At 37.4% G+C, this 15,561-nt stretch overlaps 1 protein-coding gene across 1 annotated transcript; it reads left to right on the top strand.

Annotated features, from left to right (window-relative positions):
- The first annotated feature begins 414 nt into the window (after positions 1-414).
- Positions 415-15,308, top strand: LEPROTL1 (leptin receptor overlapping transcript like 1). The gene is made up of 4 exons (XM_077144602.1): positions 415-523; positions 5,900-5,975; positions 10,821-11,007; positions 13,008-15,308. Exons 1-4 carry the CDS (start codon positions 508-510, stop codon positions 13,122-13,124), a joined length of 396 nt encoding a protein of 131 aa, XP_077000717.1. The 5' UTR covers positions 415-507; the 3' UTR covers positions 13,125-15,308.
- Positions 15,309-15,561: the final 253 nt, after the last annotated feature.

The following is a 15,561-nucleotide window of genomic DNA, read 5'->3' as shown; positions in this document are numbered from 1 at the left end:
TCCCCCCAGAACCCTAAGATCTGTGTGCAAACCCGAGAAGCCAAGCGAAGACAACCGACCTGGCCTTTATTACAAGGCTAGAGGGCAGAGAGGAATGAAAGTGCCTTAAAGAACAGAAAATTATAAAAGAGACCTCACACCAAAGCCTTCCGTAAGACAGCGGCTGCCCTCGCAACCTTCTCCTACGAGAAAGTGGCGGGTCGCGGAGTAACTAACCGGGCCCAAGCCTGAGGAGAAAATGAGTGCCGGCTCCCGCACGGCCCGGGAGACCAACCGGGGGCGGGAAGGCTCCCAAGATGCAGATCCCCAGAGGCGCCGGGAAGCAAACGAGGGGCTCGGCCCCGCAGCCCCAGGCCCGCGCGCGTCCGCACTCCCGCGCGAGCACGAGCCGCCGGCGGAAGTCGCATCGCGCACTTCCGGGTGTTGTCTCTGGCCGCCGCACGCCTCGGGTCTCCCGGCCGCCGCCTCCTCCTCCTTGGTCCCGGAGTCAGGAGCGACGTCACCGCCATGGCGGGCATCAAAGGTGGGCCTCGGGCGCAGGGCGGAGGAGGGCTGGGTGTCCGCCCGGAGGAACGCGAGAGAGGGTCCGCGTGACCCCCGCATGCCGCCTCCCCGGCCGGGGCTCGCGCCGCGGGGTCCCTGCCCTGGGGAGGGGTCCGACCCCGGGTCCCGACCCCCGTCCGGGTCCTCGCGGCTTCGGGGAGGTGGTGAGCGCCGCGTTCTCCGGAGAAGGGACAGCCAGGACCGCAGCTCTTCTCTTTCTGCCCATTTCGGCGGCCCCTCTCCTACCCGTCGCCCTCCGTGGAAAGAATGAAGTGGTTCGCGAGCTGTTCTGAGTCCCGTAGCGACTTGGGCCATCAGACGTGTTTTGCAGGGACTTTGCCTCCGAGAGAGAGGCGAGCAGTGTGTGGTTTAGAAGGGGTCAAGGCCGCTAGAGATGCTAGTTAGGGAAAATCAATGTCATTTCCTACTTAAAGGTGCAAATGAGCTCTCTTCGGGGGCTGAGTTATACCCAGTCTCTCAAGAACGCCTTCGAAGAGCGTAGGGACCTTTATAGAGACCTCGAAGATCTATATCCACTCCCAGGACACTCGTACTCCCAGCTTTATAAGCTCTTAAAACTTGTGCCTTTTGATTTATGGTGTTTGTACCACGGGGTAGAGACCCTGTCCACGGCCCCCAAAGTGCTCCTTGTTCTCTTCCTTGTCCACTCTTTGCATGTTGAGACTATTAAGATTCTAAAGTTTTTAATTGCTTTTATTTTTGTTTGGTTGGTTGGTTTTGTTTTATTTTTGTGTGGTGTTGTTTTGTCTTTAGACTAGTTAACGAAACACTGCTAGGTTCTTTTATTCGCTTCTTATCTTTGGAATTAAAAAAATGTCGCATTCTTTACAACTCTGGCTTGACTGTTTTGTTCGCAGTATGATTTCTTTACAAATTGCCTTGATTTCCTGATCTGCTGCGTTGTAGAAGGGGCCGACAAAAAGAAAGTGAACTCTCCTCAGTGTTTTGCTATATATTTTTATCTCCTTTAAAGACAACTTTAGTTGAGATTCTTTCCCGGATCACATTTTTACTGTGTCTTATTTCTTTTCAGTGTCTGAAAACATTTTCATTTCCCATATGAAGCGTTGTCGTTTGAGCAAAACTGGGATACTTTCCAACCTCTTTTTAAGTTATAAATAGACCTTTTAAAATCTGTATGTGAAAGACAGATATGGTTGAATGCTGAGGTTTGTAGGATGCTGCCGGTTTTCCTGTTCTCCCCTGATTCTTCAATGTCATGTAAAGCGAGAGTCTCTCTCTCAAGAAAATTGCTCTATAATTTCCTTCAAACCTCGGTAAATATTAATCAGGTCAGAGTGTCTCCGGTGGAATTGTACTTGCACTTTTGATTTGAGTGGAATTTTCTGGTTGTCATGATTGTTTATCAGGAATCCAATGTTTTTTACTTCCTGTTTGCCTTTCATCTTTATATAAGGAGGGCGGCTACTATAATTGGAGTCCATTCCTTGTTTCTTGTACCATTTGCCCATTACTCTGATACCGGGTTTTTCTGGTAATTCCAAGGCTAGGAATCTGGTCCCTTCTATTCTACTATCTATTTTCTGTTGTTCGATTAGTCTGGTGTTCCCTTCTGTAATCACAGAACCAGCACCTTGTCTCTAGAGTATAGCTAGATAATTGAGCTGTTCCATCCCTAGCCTAGAGGCTTTGGAAGTAGAAACCAGACTCTGAAGTTTTAACTTCGAAATGTTGCATCACTCAATTACAGTATAAATTCTTGCCTTGTTGATGTATCGTTCAGGGTAAAAACTTATACACAAATGATGAAATCTAAGTATAAATCAACCAAGCTGCTGGGTTTTGTGTGGCTTGAGAAACTTTGCAAGTTTGGGGAACACTTTTCAGCAATTTATTTAACCTCATTGGCTTATATATTAACCAGTATGATTCAGAGGTGAGATGCCACATAAAATTGTATTTGATACCTGACTCTGAATCTGTTTAGTTTCTTGATTTAAAAAAAAAAGTTTAATTAACTTTTAAAGAGTATTCTCAAAAGAATTTATGGTTTCATTTCTGATAATTAAAAATATAAATGATTGTTCTCCATCATAGAATTTTGAGGTCCTAAGGCTGTTTGCCTCTTGCCAAGATAACGACACACAGTGCTATGCTTTTTGAGATTTTTCTGTTTGATATAAAAAATGTTGTCTCCTTTCCTCCTGTCAGAGGCAGTTCTTGTTTGTATGCAGTCTCTCTCTCTCCTGTTTCTCTTTTGTTTCTATCTGGAAAAGAAGATAAACTGATAAAATTTCTTGTCCCAAGAAACAGATTACTGATCACTTCTGGGAAGAAAATTTTTTACTTTTCATCTAAATTTGTACCAGAATTACCTACTGAAAGAAAATATGAACGAGCATAGATGATTCTTTAAATTTTTTTTTTGCACTGTTTGAATTCACATGCGAGAGTTGTAGCATAAAAATGAGTGACTAAGCTCTGAATAAGAGCCTAAAGAATGTTAGTTTTAGCGTATGCCCTGTATGACATTGTTTTTTTCTCATCAGTGACCTTTGCTTCCTCTGTGATTCTAAGCTATACTCTGGATAGATGGCTTCTAAATAAATGAAGTACAGTACTTATAGTAATGAACTTACCTGTTTGGCAACTGTGTTTCAAAAAATGTGAATGGTTTTATAATAAGTATCTTTAGTGTATAGAGAATTATTTTCATTTTAGATCTAGACCAACCCTCACTTTTTAGAAGACATGAAACACAGATAAATTATTTAGACTGTTAGTTATTGGCCAAAAGGGCCTAGTACCCAGACCTCTGTACCATGTCTACTCTACTACAGTTCTCTCATTCTCTCTCTATTCCTCCCTTGGTTCATTCTACAAATATGTGTTATATTGTATGGTTTCATTCTACATGGTTTCATTTTATATGGTTTCGTTTTGCAAATATGTGGTACGGAGTGTTAAGAGTTGGGCCATGAGAATCAACAACAGAAAAACTAGCTCCATGATCTCATGGAGTGCACAGTGTACAAGGAAGGAGAAATGCAAATCAGTATACAATTACATGAAAATGTCAAAAATTGGTTGTGGTGATAAATGCACAATTATATGATGATGCTATTAACCATTGATTGTATAGTTTGGATGATTATATGGCATGTGAATATATCTCAATAAAATTGCATTTAAACAGATATTTAAACACACACACACACATGCCAGTACAGCTGTGATCAGTGAACAAAGGAGAGAGTTACGGTGCAAAGAGAGCCTCTGCACCAGGATGTCCCTCTACTGGGAATGCTCTTCCCCAGACATCCTCATGATTTACTTCCTCATTTTATTTAGATCTCTGGTCAGAGAACAGCTCATCAGAGACAGCTTCCCCGGCTATTGTGTCTTAAATAGCCTCCCATCTCCTGACTCTGCCTGATTTTTTTTCATAGTACTTGACACTTATTTGCTTACTTTTTAAATTATTATTTTATTCTCCCCTAGAATATAAGCTCCATGAGAGCAAGGGCTTTCATTATTTTTTTCGTTACTACATCTTCAATATCAAGAATAGTGCATTACCCACATTAGGTATGCAAGAGGTAAATAGAATTAATGAATAAGTAAATATAATAGGTGCAGTTGGTTGAGTCAGAACGCTGAGGAAGAGATGATTGAACTGAGATCTTAAGGAGCTGTAGGTGTTAACATGGAGGAAAGAGGAAAGAAGTGGAACAGGAATATAATTCTTCGTGTGAAAGGACCAAGTCTCGTTTACTGCCATATCCGCAGCACCCGTTACATACTTGGTTCCCAGAAGTATTTCTCGAATGAAATGAATGGGAAAGTGCCTGAGGTAGAAGTAACAACATGTACAAGGGCCGCATGGGTAAGGGAGCCTCCTGGTTTCTAGGAGAGAATCGGTGTGACTAGTGCAAGCAAGGCAAGGGGTAGTAGCCTATTGTCATATGCACCAGGAAAAGTAAACAGGGACCAGATCATGACAGCCTGTTTTGAACTGAATAGAACAAATGGTAAGCTCGATATATTACTCAAAATTTACATGACATTCCCTTTGTAAACCTGAAGTGTGACATTTGTTGTAAATGAAAAGTGCAGCTTTTTTCTTTCTTTCTTGGAGTTGAAAAGGTAATGACTTTAAAGGCTAAGTAAATGTGTTCAGGATTGACATAACCTATGTCTTGTTCTAATTGAAAACCTCTCATAGGTCATTGGGTATCCTTGATCATGAGCATATTAAATCTGAAAAGAATTTCAAAAGGACTTGACAGCCTTTAACATCTTTATTGTTAATTTTGATTTGTATATGTTGGCTTTTCTCATGATAACTCTTAGATCCTCTATAAATCTTTTGAATTTAAACTTTTCTGTTAAGGTTCATAGACCACATCATTTAAAAAAACAAAGGACAACCAGAAGTTGTTCTTGGTAGCCACTGTAGCTACAGCAGTACAGGTTGTATAGAACTCAAAATAAGCTGAGGTTATTTATTTATTTATATATTTTGATTAATTATAGACCATTTTCTGACTATGCCTGTTTGAGAAAGTGAAAGCACTTCATAAAATATAATTTCTTGTATAAGTATATATATGTCAGTGTGTGCCCACATGTGTATATATATATATATACACACACACACATATAGTTTTAGAAACCATATTTCACCGTTAGAAACTTAGACTGCATCTGTTGCTTGTGATTATGCCTTAAAATAGTGATACCATAGAGGGATTGTACCCATTATCCTAATATGTAGAAGACTGGGGGAGGTGGAAGCAGCAGTGATTTTATTATTTAAAGATCTATTAAAATTAATTGATTGTTTATTAACTGCAGCTATCCTTGAATACTTTTTCTAATCATTTTCCTACATTTTGAGGTACATGTGCAAGAAGAAGGAGCTCAGCATGAGAGGTTTCTCTTTGGATGAGGCCTCTTTTAAGTCCAGTAAAGTTGAGTTTCTCCACATTCTGCTTTACAAAACTGTCATTGTCTATGGAGTAAATGTAATACTGATGCCTGGAGGGGCAGTGGTTTTGTGGCTGGGATACTGCATTAGAAGTAGAATTAGTAATAGGGGAACATGGTGGTGTACTAGAAATATTGTCAAGACTGTGAACATCAATATCACTTTATTTTGCTTTGAAGATGCCACAAAAGACTTAGTCTATGTGACAGGATAACTTACACTTTTGAAGACAGCTCATTTTTAATACATCTTAGGTTTGGGGGTTTTTTTTCTTTTTTTTTTTTCACTTCTAGGTCTGCAAGTAATGTTGAGGCTCCTAATAATATTCTGACTACAACTTAATTTAGCTGAAACTTCTCTTTGACTTTTTTATTTGCTTTGCAGCTTTGATTAGTTTGTCATTTGGGGGAGCAATTGGGCTGATGTTTTTGATGCTTGGATGTGCCCTTCCAATATACAAGTAAGTAAAATTTTTGTCTTTTTGAATGTTTAATAGTGAGATTTTTCTGCTTTTAAAGCTTTAAGGTTTTTTTACTACTGTAAAAGTAATGCAGAAAAATGTTGATTTACCAAGCAGAAACTTTTTTAAAAGTTCATCATTTAAAATTTGTTTATACAGATGTTAGGACATCAAGGTACACAAAAGTCTTTTGGAATATTAACTGCACTTTGACTACTGCCAAGTGTGTAATGTCAAGATAGCGACACCATTGTCCATCCCTTCTGCTCAGTTTTGAGCACTGTTCTAGTTTTCTAGCTGCCGGAATGCTACACACCAGAGACGGACTGGCTTTTAATAAAAGGGGATTTATTTTGTTAGTTCTTCAAAGAAAAGGCAGCTAACTTTCATCTGAGGTTCTTTCTTATGTGGGAAGGCACAGGGTGATCTCTGCTGGCCTTCTCTCCAGACCTCTGGGTTCCAACAGCTTTCCCCAGGGTGATTCCTTTCTGCATCTCCAAAGGCCTAGGGTGAACTGTGAGTGCTGAGATGACGTATGCTGAGCTGCTTGGGCTGTGCTATGTTGCGCTTTCTCATTTAAGCACCAGCCAATTAAGTCAAATATCATTCATTGCAGCAGGCACACCTCCTAGCCAACTGCAGACGTAATCAACAACAGATGAGGTTCATGTACCATTGGCTCATGTCCACAGAAACAAAACTAGGTGCCTTCACCTGGCCAAGTTGACAACTGAATCTAACTACCACAAGCACCTACTGATCAAATTGAGTACATGAAAATTTAAAACTTCTTTTCAGCAAAAATATGAGCAAAGTAAAAAGACAATTGACTAAGAAAAAAGAATCATGTAAACAGTTACTTTGCTTAGGATAGAAAGAAGTTTTAAAAATTAATAAGAATAACAATTCAATAGAAAAATGAACAACATGAAAAACCACAAATTGCTAATAAGTACATGAAAATATATCCAACTTCATGCAAAATTAATTAAATCCATTGGCAAAAATCAAATGATAGACGTTATCACATACTGTGGGTGGGAGTATAAATAGAGGCACTTTTCGGGTGGCCAACTTGATTATAGCTCTCAAAATATGTATATTCTTTGAGCTAGCCCGCCCACCTGGAAAAAATATATACTTACACATATTTGGAAAGATAAGTGTGTGGGTATTTATAGCACCGTTGTTTATAACAACAACAGAAAAAGCTGGAAGCATACCAAATGTTCATCAAAAGAAAAATGGTTAGATTATGGTGCATCCATCAATGTAAGTACTTAGCAGTCTTGAAAAAAGTAAAGAACTGTAAGTGCTGATACATAAAGATGCTCAAGATAGATTATTAAATGAAAAAATGTAATATCCATTTCTATTTTTTAAAAATGTATTTATATAGAGCTATAGAAGGATCCACAAGAACATCTCTTGAGAAAGAAAGCAGGGTAGATGTGGGGAGCTTTCTGTGGTTTTATATTTGAATTTTTTCTCTTGACATATATTGCATTTGGAATTTTTTTAATTCTCTTAAATAATTGGGAAAAACATATAGATAAATAGATAGATAGATCTTTGCTTATCATAAGCCTCTAGGTATGAGCAAATCTCCACTAAGATGTGTACCTTTTAAAATGGCAGTTTTAAAGATTATCTATTTCTTCTTAATTTTTTAATTTGAAAGAAAGACAAATAAAGACTCTCAAGAAGTTGCAACAAAATAGTACAGAGAGGTTCCCTATACTCTTCACACAGCTTCCCAGTGTTACATCTTACATAACTGTAGAATATTATCAAAACCAGAAAGTTACATTAGTGCAACACGTTACCTAGATTACAGATAGATTGCCATATATTATTTTTTGGTTTTTTTTTACAATTTTTTTTAGTTAAACTCACATACCATATAATCTCCAAAGTATGCAATCAGTGGTTCACAGTGTCATATAGTTGTGAATTCATCACAGTTAATTTTGAACATTTTCATTACTACAAAAACAATAAGACTAAAAATAAAAGTAAAAAAGAACACCCAAAACTTCCCATACCCCCTACCCCCCCTGTTATTTATTTTTTTGTTTTAATTTTCTTACTCATCTGTCCATACAGATAAAGAAATGTCTGTCACAAGGTTTTCACAATCACATGGTCACATCGTAAAAGCTGTATAGTTGTACAAGCATCAAGGCTATTGGATTACAGTTCAACAGTTTTAGGCATTTCCCTCTAGTTATTCCAATACATCAAAAACTGAAAAGCAATATTGTATAATGCATAAGAATAACCTCCAGAATGACCTCTCCACTGTGTATCTCTCAGCCACTGAAACTATTTTGTTTCATTTTTCTTCCTATTTTTGGTCAAGAAGTCTTTCTCAATCCCATGATACCAGGGGCCAGGCTCATCCTCCAGAATCAGGTCCCATGTACTGGGGAGAGCAGTGGGTTTATGTGCAGAGCTGGCTTAGAGAGAGAGTCTACATGTCAGCAACAAAAGAGGTTCTCTGGGGGTTACTCAGGCATAATTATAAGTAGTCTTAGCTTCTCCTTTGCAGAAATAAGTTTCATAAGGTCATGCCCCAAGATTGAAGGCTTGGCCTTTTAATTGGTAGTTCCCAGTGCTTGTGAGAATATCAGATCTTCCCCAAGTGGGCATGTGTCTCCACCTTTTCCCCCAGTACCTCAAGGGAACTTTGCAAATACTTTATCTCTTGCTTACTCAGGGATATATCAGGGCATAACACTAACCTATGCTAACCAACAGGATCTCATTCCCTATTCAAGGGTCCATGTAATTATTTTGTTCAAATTAACTAACCATACAAATTAAATACAGTAGTATGCCACAGAAAATACCTATTTTGCACCAAATAAACATTCTTCCTTTGGTCTCACACAGAATTTGAAGTTTTAAAATGTAGTCAATATCATCCTTTACTCTGAATTCTGATTTATAGTAGTCCTAACCAGATCATCTTCATTCATATGTCTAATTGAAGTCCAATCTCTTTTTCAGCTTTTTTAACATTGCTGTTAAAAAAAAAACTGCAGAACTCTAGCTCTGAGTCTCAGGTGTCACACAAATATCCAAAGTTCTAGTGAACAACCAGGTTAGGCACAAAAAGCTCAGCATCTCAGAATTTGGAAATAATAGTTACAGGTCAGGAATAGATGTGACTGCTGTTAGACCTTACAATCTAGAAATCTTTACAATAAGCTTTTCCCAATAATCTGTGTTCTAGAATTCAATTCTAAAAGTTTGCACATTATAGTATAGTAAGACATGATAATATTTGTCTTTTCATTTCTGACTTATTTCATTCAACATGCTATCCTCAGTTTTCATTCACTTAGTTGCATGCCTCACAACTTCATTCCTTCTTGTAGCCACTCAGTGTTCCATTGTATGTATACAACACAGTTCATTCTCTCTCATCTGTTCATCAGTCAATGTACCCTTAGGTCACCTCTGTCCATTGCAAATTGTGAATACTGCACCGTAAACACCAGTTTGCAAATGTCCATTCATGTCCCTGCATTCAGTTCTTCCAAGTATATACCTAATAATGTATTTCAGGTGATATGACAACCCTATAGTTAGCCTCCTTTGGAACCACCACACTGCTTTCCAGAAGGGCTGCACCATTCTCCTTCCCTACAACACCTACCAACAGTGAATGGGTACATCTCTCTCTCTACATTTTTCCAACACTTGTATCTTTCTGTTTATTTTTAACCAGTTTTATTCACACACCCTACAATTCATCCTAAGTAAACAGTCAATGGTTCCTGGTATAATCACATAGTTATACATTCACCACCACAGTCTAAATGAGGACATTTCCATTTCTTCTGTAAAGAAAGAAGAGGAAAAATGAAGAATAAATAATTAAAAGAAATAAAATAAAAAGAAGAAGCACCACCACCAAGAATCCCATACCCATCCTTTATATCCCCCTTTTATTGACCTTCAGCTTTGGTATATTGCCTTTGTTACATTTAATGGAAGCTTATTACAATATTTCTGTTAACTATGGGTCCTAATTTGCCTTGATTGTATTTTTTCCGTATACCATTGCATTTTCAACACCTTGCACTGTTGACATTCATTTGTTCTCCCTCATGTACATTTGATGACTGTTGTTCACTCTAGGTTTCCTAAGTTATGTAGTCCCAGGCTTTATCGTCTATCATTCCTTCTGGTGTCATACATGCCCCTAACCTTCATCTTTCAACCATAGTTATATCCAGCGTTGTTCGGTGTACTTACAGTCTGCATCTTGGCAGCATCTCCACCCTAGATAGTGGATTGGAAAGCCATCTGTTTTTTTTGTGATAAATTCTGTATTCTAAATGAAAATCTTCAGTATTACTTTCAATTATTTTTCTTTATTTCAGTTTCCATATTTTGGGAGTTCTTTATGACTTAAGGAAAGTTTGAGGGTATTTCAACTATATTCTAAGGCAGGATACTTATACATTTAGCAGTCAGGGCATGAATCTTGAGTTTTTAAAATAGTTTAAATATACCCATTTTCTGTATGTCTCTTTATAAACGAAAATGAAAAATATTTTGAATTTTGTCCCTTGGTTCCAATTGTTATCATTTATAAAGCATTTTATTTGAATATTATAAGAAAAATTTAATTCTGTCATAATTGACTTTGAGGATACTGTGATGCAAAATGTTATTTCCCTTTTCACCATCAGGTTGTAGCTTATTTTTAAACTGTATCATACATAGTGCCTTGCAATATTCTTTTGATCTTTTTTTTTCTTAAGTACATTTTATATATAGGAAAATGATGTGAATAGCAAAAACTGCATTAACTTGTTTTTCTTTTTCTAGCCAATACTGGCCCCTCTTTGTTCTATTTTTTTACATCCTTTCACCTATTCCATACTGCATAGCAAGAAGATTAGTGGATGATACAGATGCTATGAGTAATGCGTGTAAGGAACTTGCCATATTTCTTACAACAGGCATTGTTGTCTCAGCTTTTGGACTCCCTATTGTATTTGCCAGAGCACATCTGGTAAGTGATAACCTTCTCAAATATATTCTTCTATTCATTTTATATTAGATTCTGCTAAGTTTTTCTAAACAAAAAATTTTTGCTTAATGGCAAGAGATAAGAAACATAGTAACCTGGAGGATGGGGAGAAAAATCTTACTTTTGTTGTTGATTAAAATATTAGCAAGGCCAAGGGGTGTAGCTCAGGGGTAGAGCTCGTGCTTAGCAGGCACGAGGCCCTGGGTTCGATCACTGGCACCTCCAACCTAGGCTATTCCATGCTGGAGACCTGGGTTCGATTCCTGGTGCTTGCCCATGAAAAAAATATATATATTAGCAGCTCTTCCATCCTGACCAAAAAGGGGGAAAGAAGTGTAACTAATAAAGTAGCAGTGGTGGAGAGAGTGCAAATCGAGTCAAGAGGCTACTCTGGAGGTTGCTCTTACATAAGCTTCAGTTAGCCCTTGCTACCTATCATAACCTGCCAACCCCCAACCAGGACCATTCCAGCCAATCCTAAAGAACACCTAGGGCAGTATTTAAGATTCCACAAGGGCTTCATGCACTAGAGTAACTTTCCAGAAACCTACAATCTCCAAATGGGTCCCTGGACCAGATAAGTCCTGAAGCCTAGCAGGCTCAGCCTCTCCAGAGCATCATATAGTTCCATCTCCCTACCCCATATTAGTGATAGACCCTTCCAATATGAAATATTTAGAATGGCCATAGCCCAAACACCCCTGAAGAAAGGGATGGAAATATCAAAGGTGATGGTGGAGTTATACAGTGAAAATAGGATCTAACAAATGAATATGAATGCTAAATCATTAAATTGATATCTCTTTTAGTCTCTAATATCTTAGAGCAGCTAAAAGTAAAAACCTCAAATTATGGAATTGTAACCATGTCAAACTCTGAAATATGTTCTACAGCTAATTGTGGTGCTGTGCTTTGAAATTTATTGCTTTTTTGTATATATGTTACTTTTCACAAAAAAAAGAAGGAAAGAAACTCAATTATGATGGTAAAAAAAAATTATTTAAGCCTTCTAGCCTCCTATGTTTTGAAACAGCTAGAAGGAAAAATCTGAGAGGATCATATGGTAGCCCATGACTCACTCTGGGATCTCTCCTGTAACTACTTGTTGAAGAGTTCTTTGAAAACTATTGCTTTTTTATTTCTTTGCTTTGTATATATGTTATACTATACATTTAGAAAGTTAAAAAATACATATATTAGTGGCTCAGTCAGTTAAAATATTTTTGGGTCTGCCGCAGTACTTGACTTACCAATACTTCACACTCAGAATTGGGTACAGCAGTTCACCCAGTTCTGAACCACTGTAGGCTTGCCTTGTCAATCTTAAAACATGAAGGACCTGAGAAGTTTGTTCTGTGGAGGTAGGAAAGTATCAAAGAGAAGAACCTGGGCTACTTATACTCAGTTCTTCCTCCCAAACTCACTGATCATATTCTTTCCTCCATGCCTGGGGAGGTAGGATAGGGAATGGCCACCCTTCCATATGGAGAGGCCGACAACTTCCCCTGCCCCTTTAAAAGAATGTAAGTGTGTTTTCATCTATGATGTTTTCTTATTTAATCTGCTCAATAGACAGGATTTTAGATTCATAAGAAAGAGTTTGAGCAAACTTATAAAACGAAAATTGTAGCCTGTGATGCTGCCTCCTCATAGCCCAGAAGTCAGACCTTTTGAATAATCATCCTCTGTGGCCTTTTGGCTTTTTTATTTTTTTTAGCGTGGGCAGGTCTCCAGCATGGCAGGTGAGAAGAATCCTGCCACTGAGCCACCGTTGCCCACCCAGCATTTTGTCTTTCTAAAGGAACCAAAGATAAATAAAAGTAGCAATATAAAAGAACCATTAAGTATTCAGTACTGTGAAAGTTATTATTACAAATCATCATTTTAGATCATGACTGATTTATAACTAGAGCCTTAATTTGCTTTTCATTTTCTCTTTGTTTAATGTCTATTAATTGAGTGTTTGTATCTTATTTCCATAGATTGAGTGGGGAGCTTGTGCACTTGTTCTCACAGGAAACACAGTCATCTTTGCAACTATACTAGGTTTTTTCTTGGTCTTTGGAAGCAATGATGACTTCAGCTGGCAGCAGTGGTGAAAAGAAATTACTGAACTATCATAAAATGGACCTCTTTGTCATTTGTTAGCCATCCATGCAAAAGGAGATTGGGCAATAATGCTGAATGGTATAGCAAGCCTCATGGGGGGTTCTAGGTGCTCCCTTTTCCCTTTTATTGTATGCATACTATTTTCATAGAGACTTGCTGAAGGATTAAAAGGATTTTCTTTTGGAAAAGCTTGACTGATTTCACACTTATGTATAGTATGCTTTTTTGTGGTGTCCTGCTGGATTTAAATATTTATGGTTTTTTTCCTGTTCAATTTTTATCAATATGCAATGTTCAATATTTTAAAATTTAGTAGCGATTTGTATTTGTTAGGAATTCAGAATTCTGGTATATTACTGGGTTAAAGTGTTTTTATTTTTCCTCTAAATTGTTTAACCTCCATTATGACAAAAAGCTGTAATAATTTGTTTCATTCAGTCAGGGTGGCATCACTCCCAGTTTTATGCAAACATGCAGACTTTTAGCCTACCTTACAGATTATACGTCAAGGGCAAATAAAGCTGCTTTGTACCTTAGAGGAGCCAAATATTAATGCTCATGTTCTCCAGAAGGATTTCTGATCTTCCCTAAAGGCAGGTGTTTTGTGAATTTTGAAGTTATTTTATGAAATTACTACAAAGGAGGGCTTTTCTTCTCAATTGTTAGAAGAATTTATTGTTAAACTTGGGTAAGGGTGTGAAAGTGGGTGTTTGAGATACGGTTTTTATTTATGCTTATTGTAAAGTAGAAAGAGTAAGTAGCATTATGGGAAGAAACAGTGTTGAAATTTCATTTCTTAAATCCTGTTTCTATTTATAAATGAAATTTTTTTATCTTCTATCAGCCTTTCTTGTTTTACCTTGGGTGAAATGGATATACATGAAACTACTGATGTGGGAAAGTGGTGTATTTGCATCATATATACAAGTAAACCTTCCCCTGCTTCCTCCTTTTAACTTATTTTATATATTGTATATTAAGTAAAATAACTTTTCAAATATAGTATAATCCACTTGAAATTAGGGATGTTAAACTCACGTGGAAAATAATTGCTGTGCTGTACATTGAGTGCCCCTCCCCCAAAAGGCCTTGACATGATTAACAAGTGACCTGTTATTCTTTCAGATAATTCATGCATTAATAATTTAACATTTAGACCATGAAAATTGTAGTTCTTATTCTCTAAGTTGTATCATATGTAATTTTAAAATATTTAAGACAAGTTTTCTGTATGCCTCTCAGCTGTTTTTGGTTTTTATTTTGTCATGATGGATCTGTTGTTTCCTTATAAAAAGTACTTATTGGGTAAATTAATGCAAAGTAGCCAAACCCAACTGTATAGCAGCTTCAGACACAAACCTGACCAAAAAATCCCAGTACCCAGGCATGATCACATTGGTCATTTGCATCTCACAGTTATCAGTACTGTTTTTAGAAGCTGGTTATGAAAATGTTCCAGTTGGTCTGACAGTATTTTGTTAAGAATATTTGTTTGTATGTTTATTCAGTACATACATAAAGATAAATTTCCATTTAGACTAAACTGAATAATCAATCATGATGGCTATCTTTTATTGTTTTTTAAAGTTATTCCTCCAGAAAATGGGAACAAATTTTGGTTTTGTTCAGTTTCTTGCTAAAGGTGCCTAAAGCCACAGGTTTTGTTGCCTAACCTAGGTTGCTACTTTTAACCCTGAGATGGGAAGCAGGATGAAATGTATGCATGGGGCTGTACCATTTACACATTAGACTTAATGGCTTGCAATGTTATAATGACCTGGACTTATGGTCCTACTGAAAGAGGAAGGTACAGGCACACATGAATTAGACATATGGTGACAACTCTGCCTGTGATATACTCAATTTTTTTTTTGCAGGAAGTACATTCTCCGGTCCTTCCCATTTTATGTACTTTCAGATTGTCAGTGCAGTGCACTGTCGCTTCTCTTGGCCATAGACTCTTTTTCTAACAGCTGTGTATTCTTTCTGTATACTAATTGCATTGGCAGCATTGTGTCTTTGATCTTGCACACTAGCTTGACATAGTGCTGTCTCTGATTTCTGGGCTAGTTACTTGAGGTAAGACTTTTCCATAGAATATGCACTGATATAGCATTGCTGTCCTTCTATGGAAAGAAAATTTTAATGAAACAATAAAGATTTTAAATACCTGTTTTAGTTTGTGTTTTTGAAATGAAAATATAGTGTGCGTTTGTTTCTGAAGTGCTTCAATCATCTTTATAATGTAATATAAAGCAAGTATGACATTAGTTAATAACGTTAGCCTTACAGATGTTTCACTCCCAAAATAAAATTGAAACCATAGTAACAGATATGATGATTTTGAGTGTTAGTGAAGGGACTAATAATCTGGGAGAGTAGAATTTTAGGTTTTATTGACACAAAAAGACTAATGATCTGAAGCTA

The sequence above is a fragment of the Tamandua tetradactyla genome, chromosome 26 (assembly GCF_023851605.1).
Source record: "Tamandua tetradactyla isolate mTamTet1 chromosome 26, mTamTet1.pri, whole genome shotgun sequence".
Lineage (NCBI taxonomy): Eukaryota > Metazoa > Chordata > Mammalia > Pilosa > Myrmecophagidae > Tamandua > Tamandua tetradactyla.
Note: the sequence above shows the minus strand (reverse complement) of the source record. Positions and strands in the feature narration are given on the sequence as shown.

Bases quoted from the DNA above. Each gene is read 5' to 3' on its own strand.
- LEPROTL1 (XM_077144602.1), top strand. The intron at 5,976-10,820 runs GTAAGTAAAATT...TTCTTTTTCTAG, and splicing joins TGTGCCCTTCCAATATACAA to CCAATACTGGCCCCTCTTTG. The intron at 11,008-13,007 runs GTAAGTGATAAC...TTATTTCCATAG, and splicing joins TATTTGCCAGAGCACATCTG to ATTGAGTGGGGAGCTTGTGC.